Source organism: Centropristis striata, chromosome 11, assembly GCF_030273125.1.
Source record: "Centropristis striata isolate RG_2023a ecotype Rhode Island chromosome 11, C.striata_1.0, whole genome shotgun sequence".
Taxonomy (NCBI): domain Eukaryota; kingdom Metazoa; phylum Chordata; class Actinopteri; order Perciformes; family Serranidae; genus Centropristis; species Centropristis striata.
Genome location: NC_081527.1, coordinates 1,077,911 through 1,102,941, shown reverse-complemented (window position 1 = coordinate 1,102,941; position 25,031 = coordinate 1,077,911). Strand labels below are relative to the sequence as shown.

At 38.4% G+C, this 25,031-nt stretch overlaps 1 protein-coding gene across 4 annotated transcripts in view; it reads left to right on the top strand.

Moving 5' to 3' along the window:
• The window catches only part of astn1 (astrotactin 1), a 679,871-nt gene that overhangs the window by 197,715 nt on the left and 457,125 nt on the right, over nucleotides 1–25,031 (top strand). For 2 of the 4 annotated variants that reach the window (XM_059344320.1, XM_059344319.1), the window contains exons 6-8: nucleotides 7,214–7,321; nucleotides 11,639–11,788; nucleotides 22,859–23,026. In XM_059344320.1, coding sequence (XP_059200303.1) covers nucleotides 7,214–7,321; nucleotides 11,639–11,788; nucleotides 22,859–23,026 — 426 coding nt within the window. Of the gene's footprint in view, nucleotides 1–7,213; nucleotides 7,364–11,638; nucleotides 11,789–22,858; nucleotides 23,027–25,031 lie in introns of all 4 variants that reach the window. The other 2 variants (XM_059344318.1, XM_059344317.1) reach the window with 1 other exon arrangement.

The window sequence follows — 25,031 nt, the reverse complement described above, 5'->3', positions numbered from 1 at the left end:
GAGCAAAAATCAAAAGTATTTAAAAACGGCCAAAATAGGCTCAAACCCCAGAAGGTTAACTACATCTTTATTAATCTTACTATGCTTATCTGTTCAATTTAATTGTTTTATTTATAGCATAATTTTAGATTCATGCAGTTATTTGATTATTTATTGCTCATTGTTATCTGTAAATGTTTATGGATTGTGTAAATGTCTCGTAGGAGGTTTTGGTGAATGAGCCGACTGGTCTTCTGTCATTTAAAGCTACAATATGATGTGAAGGATGAGAATGAAACACAAAGCTGTGTTTCAGCTGTTGTAGCCGAGGCATTATCTATATTTAGAGGACGTGTATTGAAGCTCGTCTTACAAGTCTTTACAAGCGGATTGTGGATCACAAAGTGAGGGGGAAAATCCATCAAAGCAGCAAAGATTTGCTGCCTCAGCGGGATTTATGTGAAGTGAAACAGAATTCATGCTAACGTTGCTCAGTGACAAGAGCTTTAAAAACCTCCAACATTAAACTGGAGAAGATCTCAGAGAAGAGAAATAAAAACACTGTTGGCAGCAAAGTCAACGTGACGAGCTGAGGAGGTTTTTTTTCTTCATGACAGCAGCTTCATCAGCTTTTCATATTGTTGGTTTTAGAACAATATGCAGTGAAGATATGAATGCACAGTGTAAATATTATTGGCAGCCGTGACTATCTGACGGCACAGATGCTGCTGTCGCTGTTCTTCACAAGTGCGAAGGCTGTTTTTTGATGACACAATTGTTTCAGCAGCATTTCACACGACTGATTTAATAATAAAGCAATATTCGCTGCACAATTTCCCCCCAGAAATGTTTACTGGCAGCGAACAAAAAGTCCTCTGGAACAATATTCAGCCTGCTATTAAAACTCTGTGAAATAAGAAATAACCTCCATGCAGAGATTCAGAAAGACAGAGATTAAATGTGTTACAATTACAACAAAATAAGAATAATTAAGTTGATTTTAGTCAAATATTCATCATGCAGGAATATTTTGACTATTTGTGACACAAAACCATCAAGTTCTTAAAAAACATATCACTATATTACATTCCACATCAGATTCTGTAAAACAAACTCATTTTCTCTTATATTATTTGCAATATGTTATGTATATATCATGTAATTACATATGGTCAAGTTTCATTTAATATATTCAGATTTCATTCAATATATTCACAGTTTCATTCAATATATTCAGGTTTCATTCAATATATTCACAGTTTCATTCAATATATTCAAGTTTCATTCAATATATTCACAGTTTCATGCAATATATTCAGGTTTCATTCAATTTATTAAAGTTTCATTCAATATATTAAAGTTTCATTCAATATATTCACAGTTTCATTCAATATATTCAAAGTTTCGTCCGATATATTCAAAGTTTCATTCAATATATTCAATAATTAATTAAATATATTCAAGTTTCATTAAAATTATTCAAAGTTTCATTCAATATGTTTAAAAATTAATTCAATATATTCAAGTTTCATTCAATTTATGCAAAGTTTCATTCAATATATTCAATAATTAATTAAATATATTCAAGTTTCATTCAATTTATTCAAAGTATCATTCAATATATATGTCATAATATGTGTGTCTGTGTGTGTGTGTGTGTGTGTGTGTGTGTGTGTGTGTGTGTGTGTGTATTGTTATATTGTATGTATGTTAAATAATGAAAAAACAAATTAAAAACTATAGCCATAGATAACATTAGATCGTGGTTCATGTTTCCTGCTATATGGTTAAGTTTTAATAGCATAATTGCATGAAATTAATGGATTAAACACCACCGTCAATATACGCCATGTTTGTTTTCTCCTGTGTATTAAAAGAGGAAAGTATTACATGTTTCATACATAATCCTAAAGAAATGTCAGCAGAGATATATTAGAGACAGACAGGCTCAAGAACATAAATATTCTGATCATAAATGGACAGGAAAGTGAACGACAGGAGCTCAGGAAGCTTATAACCTCTGTATGTATGAACGGAGATTGATTGGACTTGTAGTGTGTCAGTAAATGGTTGTTTTTGTCCATAGATCCAGATCTAATTTCTATATGAAGAGATTAAGGAGGTGTGTTGCTATGGAAACCCCAGGGACGAGTATCTCCCGTCTATAGGACAGAGCTGAGTCACAGCTCATCTATTGATCTCAGTCTCATTCATTCAGCGTCTTTTATATTTCTAACAAAGTTCCAATAAAACCACATTTGAAAGGATCCTGACCTCACCGTCACAACTGGAACAAGCAACGAACACTTTTTTTTTCTTTTTAACCCTTTGATGTCCAACATATAAACACCTTCTAATGCAGCTGTTCTCAACCTTGGGGTCGGGACCCCAATTGGGGTCGTGAGATGATTTCTGGGGGTCGCCAAATCATTTTGGAAGTCAGCTCTGTCTCCACTGTGTTAAAGTGTTCATGTGTTTTAGTCTTTTTGGTCACTTAATGTCTTTTTTGGTCATTTTGTGGGCTTTTTTGGTCATTTGTGGGGTTTTTTGGTCATTTTGTGGTCAATTTGTGTCTTTTTTGTTTCTTTTTGATCATTTTGTGTCTTTTTTAGTAATTTCGTGTCTTTTTTTGTCATTTTGTGTCTTTTTTTAATCATTTTATGGTCAATTTGTGTCTTTTTTAGTAATTTTGTTTCTTTTTGATCATTTTGTGTCTTTTTTTGGTCATTTTGTGTCTTTTTTAGTAATTTTGTGTCTTTTTTTGTGTCATTTTGTGTCTTTTCTGGTCATTTTGTTGTTGTTTTTTTATCATTTTGTGGTCAATTTGTGTCTTTTTTTGGTCATTTTGTGTCTTTTTTTATCATTTTGTGGTCAATTTGTGTCTTTTTTGGTCATTTTGTTTCTTTTTGATCATTTTGTGTCTTTTTTTGGTCATTTTGTGTCTTTTTTTAGTAATTTTGTGTCTTTTTTTGTGTCATTTTGTGTCTTTTCTGGTCATTTTGTTGTTGTTTTTTTATCATTTTGTGGTCAATTTGTGTCTTTTTTTGGTCATTTTGTGTCTTTTTTTATCATTTTGTGGTCAATTTGTGTCTTTTTTGGTCATTTTGTTTCTTTTTGATCATTTTGTGTCTTTTTTGTCATTTTGTGTCTTTTTTTAGTAATTTTGTGTCTTTTTTTGTGTCATTTTGTGTCCTTTCTGGTCTTTTTTTTTTTATCATTTTGTGGTCAATTTCTGTAATTTTTTGGTCATTTTGTTTACTTTTTTTGATCATTTTGTTTCTTTTTTTGGGTGATCTGAACTGTGCGTGTGAGATTGTGTTCAGTGAGCGGGGGTCGCGGACAACATGCATGTTAAATTAGGGGTCGCAACTCAAAAAGGTTGAGAACTACTGTTCTAATGCACAACATGGTCAAAATGACCCTCATTTATCTCCATGTTATTAATGCTGCCTGTGAATATCTTCTTTTCTATAACAACAGATCATATCCATTTTTCCTTTCATGCTTTATGAAGAAAAATATTTTTTGTATTATTACATTGGAGAGAGAGGAGCCTTCCACAACTGTTTTTTTTAGTTGGTAATTTTACATCTCCTTTGGTAAATTTTACATCTTTTTTTGGGTAATTTTACATATTTTGGGGGGATGATTTTAGATCTCCTTTGGGTAATTTTACATCTTTTTTTGGGTAATTTTACATATTTTGGGGGGTAATTTTGCAAATTTTTTGGATAATTCTAGATTTTTTGGGGTCATTTTACACATTTTTTGGGTAATTTTACATCTTTTTTGGGGTAATTTTACATATTTTGGGGGGTAATTTTGCAAATTTTTTGGATAATCCTAGATTTTTTGGGGTCATTTTACACATTTTTGGGGTAATTTTACATCTTTTTTTTTTTTTACATCTTCTTTAGGGTAATTCTACATATTTTTTAGGGTAATCCTTTTTTACATCTTTTATTTATTTAATTCCACATCAAATTTTATGAAGAAAAATAGTTTTTGTATTATTACATCGGAGAGAGAGTAGCCTTCCACTGCTGTTTTTTTTTTTGTTTGTTTTTTTGGTGATTTTACATCTTTTTGGGGGGCAATTTTACATATTTTGGGGGTCATTTTACATAATTTTGGATAATTCTAGATTATTTGTTGGTAATTTTGCATATTTTTTGGCTAATTTTACATCTTTTTTGGGGTAATTCTACACTTCTACACTGTTAATGCCACGTTCATGCTAAAGCACAAAAAAAGTCCTGGGTGCTTCAAAGACCAGAGTCATTACTGATGCATGAACACCACAGTGTGTCTTCACTTCTGCTTCTTATTCCTCATATAAAACTCAACAATCCAATCTGGACTTTACATTCTCAGTTGTCCTCCATCGTGGATGTTTGTAATATTTGTAATTTACACTGTGAAAGGTTTACTCCACCAGACAAACCTTGCTGATTTTTTTAATTAAAGCTTTATTGTGAAGTTTGATTCCTATAAGTTGCATCCCCCCAAGGACTTCATCATACAGAAACAACAACACGTTATAAAGTGTCTCCTCTTGACTTTCATCTCTGTCTGCTGGGACGTTTTGTCTGCTTTCATTTTCTACAAAGACGTCACGGCAGTTCTTCTCTCACTCCATAAAAGCATCTATTATTACGTCCTCTTGTTTTTTTATTTATTTAACCTTTATTTACCCAGTAAATATCCCAGTGAGATTAAGAACCTCTTTTTTAAAGGCGCCCTGGCCAAGAGGCAGAAAACACTAAATACAGTTATATATTTACATGAGACACAAACCTTAAACACGTTGTGAGAAACAAGTGCATATTGTGGCTGGCCAACCAGCAAAATTGTGGATTTTTTCTTTTTCCTCTTCCGGACACAATTTTGTCCCGCTACTAGTCCTACAACTAAAATTTTTGCATTGAAGTGAATGGGACGGCTGGAAAAAAATGAGGGAAAAAGAACAATAATTGTAGATTTTTAAACGTCTACTTCTCCGGCATAATTTCACCTAGAGACTCCATTTAAACTTTAAACAGTAGACACAAGTCTTGTGTATCGGTGTATTAATCCACGTTTCGATAGTGTCACACCCCGCCTCGGGTGAAGGTAATGTTACCTTAATAAACCGGACTTTCAAACCCAAAGGATGGCAAGGCACACAGTTGCAAATCGGTTTTTAACAATATTTATTCTCCCAAAGTGTCAGATAAGTGCCAAACATACAGAGGAGGCCAAAAGCCAAACATCTGAAATGATAAAAAGTAAAAACATTAAATCCAATTCCAAAATCAAATAATTCAATCAATTCAAATATTCAAATAATCAATAATCAAATATTCTCTATAATAAATCAAGCATATTCAAAATCAAGTACCGGTACTTCAAATAATCAATGTCAATAAATCAAATAATCCATTAGCAAAATAACGGCACATTAAACTCAATTACTGAATGCATTTAACCATAATTTACAACATAAAATAATAATCACCTCAGTAGATATTTAGCATCTCGTGGAGAGCTGAGCACCCTGCACCACACCGACAACCTCTCCTGGCAACAGCATACAGCAGACTTGTCAGAAGGACAGCAGCTCACCCCTTTATACCCCATGGCCCCTCCCACTAGACAGGCCCAATCAACAGGGGGATTATAATACTGTGGCATTTTGCAAATAAACCATGAATAAACTCATCAAAAGTTCGGCATGCATGTTAAAGTTAACTTCATCTTGAAGATCAGTGATTTCCACTAGTACATTTAGGCTTGTCGCCCTTTAATGTCCAATGTCAATGTCCAGTGTCCTCCTTTGACACAAGGGAAAATGGTTTGGCCCAAACTGGGCCAATTAGTGGCAGCAGGTGTTTCCTGACACCATATTTAAAGCCCTCAGCCCTACCCTGACTCTTTTAGTCTGCAGTACAGAGCCATGGTGAGAGGGAGAGACCGTTTGTGAGTATTTGTTTGTTACTTAAATAAAGAGCCTGAATATACTGTATGCTTGAAGTTTTTCTGTTCATACACTATCCATCAATGCGCGCTATTGATAGGCAGTTAAACAGACAGGGACAGTGGTCAAACTGTCACAGATAGGTCATATAGTTTTTTATCAATCCCTGTTCAATGACCATGATCATTTTTGGATAAATTCTGAGATTATAATGGGTGTGTATTGCACGGAATGTTCGTGTCACAGTGTGTGACATCATCACCAGAGTGTAGAGGGAGAGAAAAAACTGTCAAAAAATAAATTTTAAAACTGCGCTCCAGGCCGCAAATTCCACTCTACAGAAATAATTTATACATAGAAACGTAGGAAAATTAGTCTTCTCCCTCACAATCCTCTGGTAAAGCTGTCAGAGTTATAGTTTGGGCGTAGGACGCACAGATGATCCACCAACACCACCAACAGCCTCATTGGCTCCCACATTAAAAACGCAGGAAGATTTCTTAAAAAGGAAGATGTAACAGTTTTTTTAGATCGTTCTAACAAAGCTATTTTTTCATTTTCGTTAAAAAAACAAACATATGTAGACGTTCAGGAAGAACTCAGGACGCTCAAAGTGAAGTCAGATCAATGATAGGTATTATGGTTTTGCCAAAAATGCTTTCTGTTCGAGGACAGAAATTCCAGTCTGTCCACCTCTGGCTGCTGTCACTGTTCAGCTACATTCTACAGCTGCAGTTAGTTCTGTTGATTGCTCTGCTCTGATTGGTCGACCCCAAAGCCTTTGATGGTTTGATGTATCTCTTACATCAAAGGATCAAAGGATCTTACTGATTACAGTTACATATACACACACATTCCTCCAGATACACGTTTCACACACACACACACACACACACCTACACACACACACACACACACATTTTGAGGTTAAAGGTCATAGGTTGCTGTATAAATAAATACTTGTCAAGGAATGCTTGTTGTAGGTGTGCTCCTTGTATATTATATAGTATCATAACATTACTAGTATTAATTGTTATAAATCTCTGAAGAATCTCATCATAGTGTACACACACCGGCAGTAGCCCCCGTGGCCCTTTCACTATTTAGCCTACATTTCAACTATTGATTGAAGAAAACTTTTGCTGCTCTGATCTGTGTCCTCACTCCTCCATCTTTGGTCCTGGCTGAACCCTCCACCATTGGTCCAGAACTCTTTCTTTCTTTTTCTTAGGGTGTATCTTTTATTTTATTTCATTCTTTTATGTGTGAATCCAACAGCGGGTTCAACTTTCTTGAACCCAGACGGGGATTCTGGAACGGAGGCAGACAGCGAGCCTCAGCTGGCCTTTTACACCGACCCGAACCGCAGCCGGCGCCGGAGTCGAGGTATGAGAAACGGTAACGCCAACAGCGCGTGGGGCTCCGGGGGTAAGAGGACTCTACACCTACAGTCACCGCCGCCATGACGCATGACCAGTGACCTTTAGCAGATGGATGGCTCGTTGTGTTTGACTTTCCTTCAAGGAAATACGTGGCGTTTGTGTACACAGTTTGCTGTTTGTGTTGTTGGCATGTAACACTGATCTCAGTGCATCTAAATATGATTATTATACATGATTATATCATCAAACAAGACGACCAGATCAGACAGACGGAGCTGGAACTTCAGACGTCTGGAGGCATTTTAGGGTAAAAGTGTTTTCTTGGTTGTTCCTGTTAGTATTTTTTTGGTAACACTTTACAATAACCAACTAAGTGATATTTATAGATGGTTTATAAACCAGTTATTAACCATTTACAAAGTGCTATACATTTAATGATTTAATCTTTAAATGTTTTAAACCAATTTCTTAAAGGTATATGAATCATTTCAAAACCATTAACATACTTAATATAGTGTTGAATGTTATAATGAGTGCAACTAAAACTATTAATAAACTATTAGTTATAATGTAATTGTTTTTTAATTGTAAATTAACTATAAACCTACATTAATAAACCATCTATTAGCCATTTATAAATTATGTAGTTATTCTGCTGCCCCCGCGACACGGCCACGGATAATCGGAGGAGAATGGATGGATGGATGGATAGTTAAACATTAATAAATTATGTATGTATCATTCTAAATGGCCTATATACGGTTTATAAATGATGATTAAACATTAACAAACTATCTGTTTGACATTTATAAATAATGGTTATTGTAAGGTGTAACCATTTTTTCATGCTGAATCCATTTATGCTGGATGTCAAGCTGTAAAAGTTACAGTTTAGTCATAATTATTGATTAATTAGCATAATGAGTGATTAATCGCCCAATTTTAGAAATGTCTATAATTTTCCAATGTGTGAATAAATTATAAATGGTTGTTTGGCATCATTGTAAAGGAGCATCCATGGCTTTCATTTAAGACCAAAGTTGTATCTTTCGGACAAACACAGAGGTCACATGACCTCTTTAAACCAGAAATTACACTCATTTTACCACCATTTTGTCCTAAACTCTCTAGTTGATGTGATCCCTGTAGGATCAAGGGACATCAGGGACCCAAAAACCAACAACTGCAATACTTCATAGACTCTGTCAGTTCAGGAAAAGTATAATATACCATACTATTTCTTTGTGAGAGGTTATTGTGAGCCTTAAATTAGAAGTCAGCGGCTCAGGCCAGTTCACCTCCATTCATTCTTTGGACCAGTTGGTCAGAAATGGATTCAGCACAAAGAATACTAGAGGAACAACCAATAAAACCCTTCTACCCAGCATGCCTCCAGGGTTTTGGACTCTAAACTTGCAGCTCTGTCTCCTGTAACTCTGATCTCAGTTGCATCTTGTTGAGTGAAACCAAACAAGAGGACGAGATCAGACGTGTTTCTGTGGCGACTACTTTGATTGATTGCATCTCACGGCACGACACACAACACTTTTATTCTGAAATAATATTACACGGGGATATTATTTCTAAGGAGCAGTCTGTGTAAATGTGTCAACGTGAAGTGGTGCAGCACGTTTCTCTGTCAGCATGCAGCTCTGATGTACAGTAATGGAGACGGAGGGGAAATAAATAAATAAATAAAGGATAGAAACAATGCCCTCAAAATAATAGCTGCTGTCAGAAGGCGTTACAAGCCTCTGAGCCAATTATTCGCCCGTCATGTGCTCAGGTGTCACAAACATGGCGAAGCCTGCAGAAGTGGAGCCAACACCTTTAATTAGAGACGGCTGCAGGACAGAATCAAGTGGTGCTTTAACTCTGGTTTACATCCAGAGGAACGATGATTCACGCCCAGCGGGAGAAGAAGAATGATGAGTGAGGGCACGAGGATGTTGAAATATTCTGCTTTTATTATGTAATCGCCAAATATCTACTGCAGGAAGTTTCTGTACACAAGTTATTCTTCTTTTATATTAAAGATGATACACTGGTAAATAAAAAGGTGTTTAGTCTAAAAACCTGATCAAACAGTAAATCTGAGGGAAATGATCTCACTGCATGGACAGATAATTTACCTTGACAAGATTTATTAAATTAAGATTATTAAATCTAGAAATAAGCATGTTGAACACTTAAAATAAGAAATTAACTCTTAAAACCAGATAAAGTAAATCTGCCAGCAGTGATGAACTGGCCCGAGCAGAGTGACCTGATGATTATTTGGTTCTTACCAAGATAAAAAAAAATACTTTAGATTTAGAGCAACAAACAACAAACTGACCAAAAAAGACGTATAATAACCAATAAAAATACACAAAACTACCAAAAAAAGATGTACAATGACCAAAAAAGACACAAATGGACCAAAAAATAGACACAAAACTACCAAAAAAGGTGTATAATGACCATTAAAAAGACACACATTGACCAAAAAAAGACACAAATGGACCAAAAAATAGACATAAAACTATTGTTTTAAGAGTTAATTTCTTATTTTAAGTGTTCAACATGCTTATTTCTAGATTTAATTATCTTAATTTCATAAATCTTGTCAAGGTAAATTATCTGTCCATGCAGCAAGATCATTTCCCTCAGATTTACTGTTTGATCTGGTTTTTAGACTAAACACCTTTTGTGCAGAGCAGTTTTTCTGGCTAAGGTTTAAATTGGTCTAAGGTTTAATAGTTGAATAAACTTTCCTTTAAACATGATCCGTCAGGTTTTACCTTTTTAACTTTCAGCCTTTTTGTCTAAAGGAAACGCCTCGGGCCTCCTGGATGAGACACAAAGTTCTGCCAGAGTCATTTAAAAAGTCACAATGTAATCTAGAGTTATTCTGCTGGAGGAAAAAAAACAAAAAACTCTTTAAACAAAAGTGTGAGTGTCTTTATTCAAGGTGACTTGTATTGTGTGTGTGTGGTGGTCTGAGGTCCTGTTTAACTGGTTGTGTTGCTCTCTGGACTAGAAGAGATAATGGAAGCTTGGAAAACACCTTCTGAACTCTTTTATTTGGGCCGTGTCTCTTTTTTTACCCCGACGTCCCAGCCAGGATGTTCTTATCCTTCAAAGTAAAACCTGGTTTCTGTTCCACCGAGTCTAAAAAACCCCAAAGGCTCCGGGGGTTTAGATCCAAAGGTCCTTTTCATGGGCACTGAGCCTTTATTTGGCTTGTTTGTGAAATGACTCCCTGTGTAAGCAGTGTGGGTTTATGTTTGTGTTGTTGTGTGCATGTTAGAGTATAGAAAGACCTGTAAACATGATCTAAAAACCAGATCAAACAGTAAATCTAAAGGTCTAAAACCAGATCAAACAGTAAATCTAAAGGTCTAAAACCAGATCAAACAGTAAATCTAAAGGTCTAAAACCAGATCAAACAGTAAATCTGAGGGAAATGATCTTGCTGCATGGACAGATAATTTACCTTGACAAGATTTATTAAATTAAGATTATTAAATCTAGAAATAAGCATGTTGAACACTTAAAATAAGAAATGAACTCTTAAAACCAGATAAATTAAAGCTGCCAGCAGTGATGAACTGGCCCGAGCAGAGTGACCTGATGATTATTTGGTTTGATTTAGAAGTGTTAGATCATTTATCTTGTTTTAAGAGTTAATTTCTTATTTTAAGTGTTCAACATGCTTATTTCTAGATTCAATAAAAAAAGTCAGAAAAACAGTAAAAAAAAAAGTCAGAAAAACAGGAAAAAATTGTCAGATAAACAGGAAAACATTACTCTGAAAAACTGAAAAAAGTCAGAAAAACAGTAAAAAAAAAATACTCAGAAAAACAGGAAAAATTTACTAAAAAAAGGTCAGAAAACCAGGAAAAAAATGAGTCAGAAAAACAAAAACAAAAAATAGTCAGAAAAACATTAAAAATGAATAGGCCTGAAAAGCTGAAAAAAATGAGACAGAAAAACAAAAAAAAATACTCAGAAAAACAGGAAAAAAATTACTCAAAAAACAGAAAAACATAGTCAGAAAACCAGGGAAAAAATTAGTCAGAAAAACAGTAAAAACTGAGTCAGAAAAGCAGAAAAAATTAGACAGAAACACTGAAAAAAACTACCCAGAAAAAATACTCAGAAAAACAGGAAAAATGTAATAAATCTAGCCAAGGTAAATGATCTGTCCATGCAGCAGATCATTTCCCTCAGATTTACTGTTTATCTGGTTTTTTATCAGTGAGGGGTTTGGGGGGAATGAAAGCGCTCCCTGCTTCACGTCTCTCTGTTTGTTTTTTCCTCTCTTTGTGTCCAGCAGCAGGTTCCCCTCGCAGCCCGATCAATAAGACCACCCTGACTCTGATCAGTGTGATCAGCTGTGTGATCGGCCTGGTTTACTCCTCACACATGTCCTGCAGCCTCGCCGTCCGGGTCATTCTCCACGTACCGGAGCACCTCATCGCTGACGGTGAGGAAAAATACACTAACACACACACTAACACACTAACACACACCTCTGTGGGCACTCCAAACCCCACGGGGCGGAGCTGGCATTTTTCAACCTCAGTTGGTAGAGTGGTCGCCCAATGATCGGAGGGTTGGTGGTTTGATCCCCGACCATGGCAGCCTACATGTTGAAGTATCCTTGAACAAGATACTGAACCCCAAATTGCTCCTGATGCTGCGTTCATCAGTGTGTGAAGGAATTCCCAATGGTGGCAGGTGGCAGCATTTAGGGTAGCCTCTGCCACCAGCATGAATGTGTGTGAACGGGTGAATGAGTCAGTCTGTAGTGTAAAGAGCTTTGAGTGGTGGCAAAGAGACTAGAAAAGAGATATATAAGTGCAGGTCCATTTACCATTCCCTAATAAGGTGGAGATCTTGGCATCGAGTTGCTTCCTTCCAAAATCCCACGAAAGCGAGGGGGACGGTACCCGAACTCCAGAGTATTCATCACCCATGGACAGGAGGTGCACTGGCGCCAATCGCTTAGCTAGGTGATGAGGACGCGCACAGTCAGGAGCGCTGGCGGGGCCCTGCTGCCCCATAATCAGCACGTCCGCCTTTGCACCTGATGCCGGGGAATCCCCTGCCGCACCTGTCCGCCCTGCTCCATGGGACGAGTCCGCTGGGAGGACCCTGAACAACAGATCTAGATGGCCTCTGTCGTCGCCCCAGACACGTCTCCAGGGGTAATAGCAGCCTCTAGGACAGAAGCCCTATCACCATCAGACAATCCTGACTGGCTCAACCATAAATGCAGCCGGGCCATGGTCAGTTGCGCCATGGAGTTACCCAGAACCCTGGCTTGGGAGCTAGCGCCCTGGATCACAGTGTCCATCACCTTGATCATTTCCGGCAGGTGATCAGCTGAGCCTTTGGACTTCAGGTCCCGAATCAGGCTCTCCAAATAAACCAGCAAACGCACATTGGTGTTCGCCAGCGTGAAGCCATGGCTATCGACTGGTCAGCCTTAGCGACTAATCCATCAGTTGTGGGGTGGCGAGCAGCCCTATTCCTCTAGGCGGAGCTCCTGCCAACAATGCAAAGGTCTTGCCCACCTTCGACACCCCATCCAGGCCATGCTCTGCAGCACCCTCCAGGATGCTAAGTGCAGGGCGGGCTGCAGTCGCCTCTTTTGGGTGAGCCCAAGACTTCTGCAAACGCGCAACAATATCAGGAGACAACGGCAACAGGGCCTGTCCCTGGCTCCCGGGATCCCGGTCCAGTGCAGAGGCCTTTGGTGGTGACGACGGGGGAGGAAGCACAGCAGCTGCTGCTGCCCGTGTGAGCAGAGATCCAATAGAAAACACTAAATGACCAAAAAAAGACACAAAATGACCAAAAAAAGATACAAAATGACCAAAAAAAGATACAAAATAACCAAAAAAGACACAAAAAGACACGTAAAGATATGAAAAGGATTCAAAAATGGACAAAATATCCCTATAAGACTCCATGGAGTTAAACTATTATACAATGGTCACATTCTGGGTTCCTTTTGTGTACAATGATATATTGTTTGAACAAAAAAGGTTAGAATTGTTCCATTGTTCATTGTTATAAATTGATCGATATATTATTTATTTGACACGGGGGGCCAAAGGCTTCTTCACGGGGGCAGAGGCCCCTGGAGGCCCCTGTGTAGAACCGCCACTGCTGGTGAACTCGCAATATGCGTGCCTGTACACACGCCTATTAATCATCTTTCTGCAGACGATGCGGTTTAGGTGTTTTAGTGTAGTTGGCTGTCATTAAATGCCCCTCATACCTTTACACCAGATCCACACTAACCCACTCCTCTGTGGGCTCCAGGCCTCACGGGGCTGAACTGGCATTTTTCCTGCTGTCTCCTGAGACTTCAGCTCTCTATTTCTCTGAGTGTTGGCTGTGTTTGGTGGTGGAGCTGCAGATTTGCTTCGCTCTCTCAAAGACAAAGGTAAATGCCAGGTCGAGTGCCCCCCCCACCCCCACCCCCCGGCCTTCCCATGTGAGACCACACAACAGATGGTGCCCTGAAAGCATCGCAGCACATTGAGGCCAGGTCGCCTCGACCACCCGCAGCCAGCCCTCCATCACCTTCCTCTGGTTCCTTCTCATGTCTTCAACCACCACGCTAATGAATTTCAATGTAGCACCTGCAGAAAAAAAAAAGGAAAGAGAAAGGGTACCGCGGGGGCCAAGCAAGCGCCGGCTCCTGCTGGATTATTGGCATTTTTCAGCTGTCAGCGGTGCAGATATATTATAGACTGTGACTGGGCTCACTCATCTATCATCTGGAGGGCTGGTTGATTCGCTGCTGCTTTACAGTAAAATAAAAAGACACAAAAAGGTCACAAAATGACTAAAAAAAAGGTCACAAAATGACTAAAAAAAAGACACAAAATGACTAAAAAAGACACAAAATGACTAAAAAAGACACAAAAAGGACAAAAATTACTTAAAAAAGACACAAGGACACAAAATTACTAAAAAAAAAGACACAAAAGACAAAAAAAGATGACTCAAAAAAGAAAACAAAATGACTAAAAAAGACACAAAATGAAAAAAGATACAAAAAGATACAAAATTACTATAATAAGGCACAAAAACAACACACAGTGACCAAAAAAAGACACAAAATGACTAAGTAAAAGACACAAAAAGGACAAAAATGACTTAAAAAAAGACACAAGGACACAAAATTACTAAAAAAAAAAGACACAAAAGACAAAAAAAGACACAAAATGACTCAAAAAAATACACAAAATGACAAAAAAAAAACATAAAATCACAAAATTACTAAAAGAAGACTCAATGACTAAAAAAGACAAAATGACCAAAAAAAATACACAAAATGACCAAATAAAGACACAAAAAGGACAAAAAAAAAAGACACAAAAAGTACACAAAATTACAAAAAAAAGACACCAAAAAGACACAAAATGACTAAATAAAAGACACAAAAAGGACACAAAATTAAAAAAAAAAAGACACAAAATGACTAAAAAAGACACAAAATGAAAAAAAAAGATACAAAATTACTATAATAAGGCACAAAAACAACACACAGTGACCAAAAAAAGACACAAAATGACTAAATAAAAGACACCAAAAGGACCCAAAATGACTAAAAAAAGACACAAAATGACTAAATAAAAGACACAAAAAGGACACAAAATGACTAAAAAAAGAACCAAAATGACTGAAATAAAAATAAAGGTCCCTTTGATGGCTCCTGCTGCTCCGTGGCCTGTTCCAGCCGTCACCACGGTGTTGTGGCGGTCCAGATATATTATAGACTGTGACTGGGCTCACTCATCTATCATCTGGAGGTCTGATTTGATTCGCTGCTGCTGCTTTCCGCCGGCCTGCCAGCCAGATATTAAAATTCCAGGAGGCGTCCGGGGAGGAACTTTGAAAGGAGAGATGAAAGATGGAGAATTCGCCTGTTGAATTACAAAACTGGGATCGATTTAGAATGTTTCCATAAATGTCTCCGAAATCTCATCAGACTTGATTTGATGTCATGGTGAATCAGATGAAAATCTGGATTTTACCACAGGGGAAAGAAGCTATTAATGCCAACAGCTGCGCAGGAGTCTGCCTCCAGATACGCTGGAGAAAAAAAACCAGAGAAGAAGAAGAAGAGTCACACCTTTCTCCTTTATATCACATCAGGGGAAGTAATCATGTGGAGATGTTTGTCTCTTCACGCACCATAATAACAATATGAAAGATAACACAAGACAGGACAAACACACACTGTGTCTATAAACAGGTTAAAAGAGTAAATCTGAGGAAAAGGGACTCAAAACAAGTGGAATTATCTGTCCATGCAAAGAGATTTCTTAAATTAAGGTTGTTAAATCTAGAAATAAGCATATCTACGGATGCATTTAAAAGCCAAAAAAAATGCTGGTTTTAAAATCAGTTGACTTAAAAAGTTACTTTTTACAGCCCCAAAAAAAGTGAAATATACTAAACATAAGCATAAAATAAGCATAAAATGCTGTTTTTAAGATGAGATTAATTAAAAATGTAACTTTATACAGCCTCAAAATAAGTGAAATATACTAAACATAAGCATAAAATAAGCATAAAATGCTGTTTTTAAGATGAGATTAATTAAAAATGTAACTTTATACAGCCTCAAAATAAGTGAAATATACTAAACATATGCATAAAATGAGCATAAAATGCTGTTTTTGTCTAAAACAAGATAAAAGCACTAAATCTGAGGGAAAAGTACTCAAAACAAGCGGAATTATTATTATGTCCATGCAGCAAGATATTTTCACTTGACAAGATTTCTTGAATTAAGATTGTTAAATCTAGAAATAAACATGTCTACAGATGCATTTAAAGGCTTCAAATAAGCCAATAAGACTTAAAAATTAACTTTTTACAGCCCCAAAATAAGTGAAATATACTAAACATAAGCAAAAACTAAGCATAAAATGCTGTTTTTAAGATGAGATTAATTAAAAATGTGACATTTTACAGCCTCAAAAGAAGTTAAATAAACTAAATATAAGCAATTGCATATTTTGCTTTCTTACTTTTAGCAAATCAAACTGAAAATTAGTATAATATATTATATATATTATATTTATTTTATAAACCCCAACGCCTAACCCCACATGGAGCACCACCGTGGTCCCCACATGGAGCTCCGCCGTGGTCCCCACATGGAGCACCGCCGCGGTCCCCACATGGAGCACCGCCGTGGTCCCCACATGGAGCACCGCCGTGGTCCCCACATGGAGCACCACCGTGGTCCCCACATGGAGCTCCGCCGTGGTCCCCACATGGAGCACCGCCGCGGCCCCCACATGGAGCACCGCCGTGGTCCCCACATGGAGCACCGCCGTGGTCCCCACATGGAGCACCGCCGTGGTCCCCACATGGAGCACCACCGTGGTCCCCACATGGAGCTCCGCCGTGGTCCCCACATGGAGCACCGCCGCGGCCCCCACATGGAGCACCGCCGTGGTCCCCACATGGAGCACCGCCGCGGTCCCCACGTGGAGCACCGCCGTGGCCCCCACGTGGAGCACCGCCGTGGTCCCCACGTGGAGCACCGCCGTGGCCCCCACAAGGAGCACCGCCGTGGTCCGCACATGAAGCACCGCCGTGGCCCCCACATGGAGCACCGCCGTGGCCCCCACATGGAGCACCGCCGTGGTCCCCACATGGAGCACCGCCGTGGCCCCCACGTGAAGCACCGCCGTGGCCCCCACATGGAGCACCGCCGTGGCCCCCACATGGAGCACCGCCGTGGCCCCCACATGGAGCACCGCCGTGGTCCCCACATGGAGCACCGCCGTGGTCCCCACATGGAGCACCGCCGCGGTCCCCACATGGAGCACCGCCGTGGCCCCCACATGGAGCACTGCCGTGGTCCCCACAAGGAGCACCGCCGTGGCCCCCACATGGAGCACTGCCGTGGTCCCCACAAGGAGCACCGCCGTGGTCCGCACATGAAGCTCCGCCGTGGTCCCCACATGGAGCACCGCCGTGGCCCCCACATGGAGCACCGCCGTGGCCCCCACTAGGAGCACCGCCGTGGCCCCCACATGGAGCACCGCCGTGGTCCCCACATGGAGCACCGCCGTGGCCCCCACACGGAGCACCGCCGTGGTCCCCACATGGAGCACCGCCGTGGTCCCCACATGGAGCACCGCCGCGGTCCCCACATGGAGCACCGCCGTGGCCCCCACATGGAGCACCGCCGTGGCCCCCACATGGAGCACTGCCGTGGTCCCCACATGGAGCACCGCTGTGGTCCCCACATGAACCACGGCAGTGGCCCCCACACGGAGCACCGTCACGGTCCCCACATGGAGCACCGCCGTGGCCCCCACATGGAGCTCCGCCGTGTTCCCCACATGGAGCACCGCCGTGGTCCCCACATGGAGCAGCTGTGGACTTTTGTTGCTTTTGTTGCTTTTGTTGCGTGTCGTCTCTAACGCTGCTCTGGGAGCGTCAGATAGCGTCCTGGATCTGCCAGAACCTCAACATTTCACTCATTTAGTAGCTCATAAAATTTAAAGGATGGTGAAAATACAAACCCACAGAGTGGTGGGCAGCTTTTGTTTTAGTTTGGGCAGGTTTAGCGACTGAAGGGAAGTGTCAGGACTCAGACACAGAGCAGATGAACTTAATGATTATTTATTCAAAAAAGCAGCTGAGATATTCCTCTCAGAGTGAAAGCAAAGGGCTATGAAACTCCTGACTAAGAGTAGAAACCAAACAAACAAAAGGAGGAAAAACATTGAAACCTAACTACACTTAAAGCTAAATAGATAAATCCTAATCTAAGAAAAGGGGAATACTAACTAAACTCAGTATCAAAGTATGAAATAAAGATGAAATCCACAAAAACAAACCAAAAACAATGGCTTCCGAGGTTTTATTTCCTGACATGTAAATGACCTCCTTCTTCCATTGTTTAGTGTTTTGGGTATGAAACATTTTCTAGTTGTTAATATCTCATGTGGTAGTATTAGATTAGCTCTATTCTGTATATATTATCAGCTCTCTGCCTGGTACCAGCTCCACCTTTTGCAGCTCTGGAAGTTCTCCTGTGAGATTCACACTGGAGGTAAAGATAAATATCTGAGTTGGCTCCAATTTCAAATTGCAATAAATCGTTAGTTTGTTTGCTTTTTATTAGAAGTCAATTAGTGCATTTTGTTTTGCATACCTCCACAAAAATGTATTTTTAATAATAAAATCCATTCCGTGTTGCAAAAATAAAGATGCTGCACATCTAGCGCTGCCAAAGAGACATCAAATGGGATGTAAAATGTGCCATAAAAACAGAAACATTGCTGATTGGTGTCTTCAGTTTGAAAGTTTTTACGAGCAGTTTTATGACCACGATTAGACAAACAAGATGTGTCCGGCCATTGGCAGCGTGTGCTCTAGTTTTAAAGTGATCATCAAAGGGGATGGCACTAACTAGGGCACGCTCAGCCTGCCAACAAGTCATTAAATATGCTTGGGTTAGCTAATGCCCAGTGCATCCCTGTTTGCAGACGGACAGGCTTTGCTCAATGAGTGCTGCTGCTAATTTACAGAGATCACAGTGGAGAAGTCTCAGTCAGGTGTTATAGTGGCTCCTGCTGGCTCTGTCAGGGCTCCAGGGCAAGGTTATAATAGTTTTGAATTTTTCATTAGTTTTAGTTTTAATTTCGTTGTCAATTTTTGTTTTCAAATTCAGTTAGTTTTAGTTAGTTTTTAGAGTGAGTTTGCTCGTTTTGATTAGTTTTATTTTTTTGAAAATGCTTAGTTTTAGTTTAGTTTTTATTAGTTGTAGTTTAGTTTTTATTAGTTGTAGTTTAGTTTTTATTAGTTGTAGTTTAGTTTTTATTAGTTTTAGTTTAGTTTTTATTAGTTGTAGTTTAGTTTTTATTAGTTGTAGTTTAGTTTTTATTAGTTGTAGTTGTTTTGTAATGGGGTATTTGTTGGGTCCAGATTCAGTAAGGACACAATAAATGTTTCCTTTATTTCCTTTGTCTGATCCATCTCAGCCCCAATAAGTTTATTAAGTCATAAAACCAGATAGATGAAATAGATTTCATATCAACCAAAAAGGTTTATGGATGAAAAAAGTTGACAAAGACTAAAACTAAGGACATTTTCACTATATTTGTAGTTAGTTTTGTAACCACAAAATACAGTTTCAGTTAGTTATCGTTTTTGAAAAACTCTCATTTTTATTTATATTTCAGTTAACGAAAATGTGTTTTCAATTCTAGTTTTCGTTATTTTGTTAGTTTTCGTTAACTATAATAACCTTGGTCCAGAGGCTGGTTTTACTCTTTTTCTTTGTGCAGCTAGTTGAGTTTGAAGTTATTGCATGTTTTTAAAAATGTACCTTTTTGCACAGGCAGTTGCATGACAAAAAATGAGAAATAAATAACTAGAATTAATCAAATACATGCTCGAAACAAGTCAAATTATCTGCCAGTGCAGTAAGTAAATGTTTCTTTGTAAGAATTCTTTAAGTAAGTAAAAATGTCTCTGCACTGGAAAAACAATGATGTCTTTTAATAAGTTCAAAAATACTTATTTCAAGAAATTGTCACTTGAAAAGCCCGACTGTAGTAACTCAACTTTATTTGTAAAGCTCTTTAAAACAAGCACAGCTGCAACAAAGTGCTGTACATAAACACACAGAACAAGAGACAATACAATAAATCAAACAGGAATAAACACTAAAATAAATAGATTCATTGTTTTTTTTTTTTTTATATTTAAAAATCAATAAATACAAGGAAACCATAAAACACTAAAAACAAGAGCAGAGTCTCAAGCATTAGTAACATTCAAATAAGGCAGAAATACTTGAAACTAACACGTTTTGGTGATAGAAAATGCTTTTGAAATATCATTTAAACTCCATGCAACTAAAACTCTCAACTGGAGCCAATATTTGAGGTAAAAACTCACCATATTCAACAGTTGAATAGATTGAAAAGCATGAAAAAGCTCACAAAGTCAATCCTAAAAACAAGTCTTTACACAAGACTGAAATCCCTGTGAAGAGGGGTTACTCACCCTGTGAAGAGGGGTTACTCACCCTGTGAAGAGGGGTTACTCACCCTGTGAAGAGGGGTTATTCACCCTGTTAAGAGGGGTTACTCACCCTGTGTAGAGGGGTTATTCACCCTGTGATGAGGGGTTACTTACCCTGTGAAGAGGGGTTACTCACCCTGTAAAGAGGGGTTACTTACTCTGTGTAGAGGGGTTACTCACCCTGTGATGAGGGGTTACTCACCCTGTAAAGAGGGGTTACTTACTCTGTGTAGAGGGGTTACTTACTCTGTGTAGAGGGGTTACTCACCCTGTGATGAGGGGTTACTCACCCTGTAAAGAGGGGTTACTCACCCTGTGAAGAGGGGTTACTCACCCTGTGATGAGGGGTTACTTACCCTGTGAAGAGGGGTTACTTACCCTGTGATGAGGGGTTACTCGCTCATTTTTATTGTAAAAAGACACATTTTCTTAAAATAAGCACATAAAGCTATGGTCAATAGGTAAATTAGATAATTAAGACACTATTGGTAGATATGAGAAGAAAATACTTGAACTTCATGTTTTTTGCAGTGTAGGAGATATTTTACACAGTAACCTGGTCCTACCTTTCTCCCTGCAGAGACTCTAAGAACTTCAAGTGTATTCAGTGTAACAGTGATACTATATGAATACTACTCTCACATACATTTGACTAACATATGCAGGCCTTTTTTTGTTATTTTACTCAGTTAAAGGAATGGACAGGAATTGCAGCCCCTGCTCCAAAATTCACCTCAACAAGTTAAACGCTCAGAATTTGGAATTTACATTCAAAAAATAAAAATATGATGCAGCTTGTCAACATCGTGAAGATACAACTAATGGGTTATGAAGCTTCATTTGGACATCACTACTGCATGTCAAAATGTAGATAGTGTACCAAACATTTATTTTCTGACATTTATTTTCCTAATTTCTTTTCGTCATAAACTATGGTCCATAGTAAACAAACCAAGGTCTTCCTTTAAGTGCCCACAGTAACTGGTCCAAACCCAAACGTGATTAATTTATTCATCTGTAACATTCTCTGAACCTCCAACATTTTATTCCTCCAGGCTCCGGGGGGGATGTGTTCACAGAATCCAGACCTGTTTCCTCCTCCTGGTGCATGTTTAGCTGCAGGGCAACAAAGTGGTTGCCTGTGGTTACTAATAATAACCAACAGCAGCATTAGATTGTTATTATCACAGGTATTGTTTTATTAAAATGTTTCTCACAGTTTGCATATTTCTATCTTGTGGCGGTTTGATGTCTCAGCTGGATCTCCGCTTCCACTTTAATGATCCTAAATAATAATGATTATTATTTTTTAAATATCACAGCACTGGCTGAGAAAGTTGTTTTTAATGTGATGTTTGTGGGTTAAGGTTGATCTTGAAGCCACATTAATCCTCAGCTGGTATTTCTTTGATGAAATATTTATTTTCTGCTTTTATCAAACTGGTTCATTTTGAAGGTTTTCCAACTCTGAGGGGTTTTGAGGTTTTCTCACCTTTTTAAGTAGCGCTCTTCCAATTTTGGAGAAAATAATATTCAGCTTGCTGTCTTTTAATCAGCTCAAGGTATTTTAGGTCCAAGGTTTAAAGTGTTATACTTTATTTGCACCTTTTTTTAAGGTTTTATTCATGAGAAATTATTTATTTTAGTTGCTGGAGAACCAGAAACCCTGAAAAAAAGCCTGGAGCTTGCTTTCTTCCTTCTGTTTTTTGGGCCTTTTTCTTGTCGTTCATTTATTCTATATTGTTTTTTTCTTCATGGTATTTGATTTTATATTCAATTTATATGACTTTCTTACCTCTTTTATTGAGTTTAAAGACTGTATAACTAAATAGTTTTTGTATTATTCCAATGGAGATTTTACATCTCTTTTTTTTTTGTAATTTTGCATATTTTTTGGGGCAATTTTACATATTTTTTGAAGTAATTTTGCATATTTTTTGGGTAATTTTACATCTTTTTTGAAGTAATTTTACACCTTATTTGGGGTCATTTTAAAATATATTTGGTAATTTTACATCTTTTTTGTGTAATTTTACATATTTTTTTAAGGTTATTTTATTTCTTAAAAAAAATAAAAAATTTACATCAAGTTTACACACATGGGTGTAAAATGACCTTGTGCATTAGAAGCGTAGTGATACAAAAAGTGATTCACTAAATGAACAATGTGAGTATATGTGTAACTATGTTTGTCTTATTTTGAAGGTTTAACTTTAAAAGAGTTGTTAGAACCACCAGGTTACATTGGAAAATCACATATTTTAACCTCTTTTATTGACTTTAAAGACTGCAATGCACTTAAACTGGGATTTTTATACAGAAAAGTGTGTTTTGAAACGGTGAAATCCACTTTCAGCCGAGTTACTGTCCTTTTTTTATTTTTTTCCCCTCATTCTTTCCTGCTTTTCCACCTTATTTCCATCTCTTTTCATCCCTCTGACTCTGATCTCCTTCTCCTCCGTGTCCTCCTCAGGCTCCAGGTTCATCCTGCTGCAGGGCAGCCAGTTGGACGCCTCCGACTGGTTGAACCCGGCCCAGATCCTGTTGTACTACCAGCAGAACGCCAGCGGGCCCTGGGTCAGCGAGCTGTGTGGACGCCGGCTCCTGGACCCCTGTGAGCACCAGTGTGACCCCGAGACAGGTGAGCTGAAAAACATCAACACACACCTGTTCTCCACTGCAGCTACTCTCAACCTTTTTCTTGAGGGACCCACATTTTTATCATTCTAAACTTTGGCGACCCCCCATTGTTTGGGGGCTGGCTCGCCAAGTTTTCTCTGCACAGTGACGTGACACATGTCTTTGTAAGAACCAACCTGGTCTCACAGGAATCTGTGAAATAGCCACGGAATCGCTCAAATTTCCCTGAAACTGACACGGATTTGGCTACAATGCAAGTTAATGCCAGTCATATCCCGTGGCTATTCCAACATACAAAGTGATTATGTACATTCACTGAGTGAATATTTAGAAAATCAAACATATATTTCTCACTAGAAATGTGATCAAAATCCATTTTTATGCAGAAACTAAGTCAAAATATTGATTTTTCACTAAAAATGAGACAACTGTCCGCCATGTTTTTTGTTCTGACCGCTGGGACCTTGAAAGTCACGTGACTTGGAACAAACCAATAGGAACAAATATCCATGGAATAGCCACGGGATATGACATTATGTCATGATAATGACATATGACATGTCATTAACTTGCATTGTAGCCAAATCCGTGTCAGTTTCACGGAAATTTGAGCGATTCCGTGGCTATTCCACGGATTTCTGTGAGACCAGGTTGCTTTGTAAGAACCAACCTGGCTTCACAGGAATCTGTGGAATAGCCACGGAATTGCTTAACTCAAAATCCGTGGAATAGCCACAGAATCACTCACAAATCCGTGAAACTGACACGGATTTCACTGCACTGCAAAAAAAGAAAAGTTGGGTGAACTCAAAATTTCAAGGCAACAAACTTCGATAACATTTTAAGTTGGATAATTAAACTAAATATTTTAAGTTTTGTTTTTGAGTTTGCTCAACTCTGAATTTTTGAACTTATAATTTTACATTGTAATAATTTTTAATCCTTACTTCTGCTAACTTCTGCAATGTGCTGAATTTGCACGATTGTAACGCCGCTATGAAATGTCAGCTAATGTTGCGACCACAATTTTGAGTTAGCATTGATACGCTAATGGCTACTCTTGTAGCTGTAACAAGCAGCGCCGCTAGCATCAGTTAGCCGCTAGCGTCAGTTAGCCGCTAGCTTTCACTAATGATTTCACCGCTTTCCCGCATTTCCCAACAAAGAAATAAGAGTTATCAGAACTATTGTCCCTTGTTGTGAACCCCAACTTAAAGATATAAGTAACAACAACTCACCAACTTGTTTTTGAGCAGACAACTGGCTTCCTTTGTTGTGCTAACTTACATTATTGCCCTAAATGTCAATCATTTATATTTCCAAGTTTTACCAACTTAAATCACTGTTTTAGGCCAAAAAATACAAGTTGGCTATTTTTGCAGTGTACAATGCAAGTTAATGACATCATATCCCGTGGCTATTCCATGGATATTTGTTCCTATTGGTTTGTTCCAAGTCACGTGACTTTCAAGGTCCCGGCAGACAGAACAAAAAACATGGCGGCCAGTTCTCTCATTTTTAGTGAAAAAAACAATATTTTGACTTAGTTTCTGCATAAAAATGGATTTTGATCACATTTCTAGCAAGAAATATGTTTTATTTTCTAAATATTCACTCAGTGAATGTACATAATCACTTTGTGGCGAAGATCTCGCCAGAAAAAGACGATCCGCTGTGTTTTATTTTGAAATCTCCCTGATCCTCTGTGTATTTAACGGATCAAACCTTGGCCCATTACATGCCTTGTGTCTGAGGTTGATTTGCTGATCAACATATTATTCTGTTGCAGCGGGAGACACTAATGTTGACAAAGTGACGACTTACCATCAGATTTGTCCGCTGTTTTATTTTGTAATGGCTGAAATAGCTGCCATTAAATGGTAAATGGACTAAAGAAAAGTTAATTTGGATTTGAACATGTTCAGTTCTTCAATCTGGTGACTCAAAATGGGAAAAAAAGAACTCTTGTTATTTATTTTTTTACCTATCAAGTCCACACAGTTTTA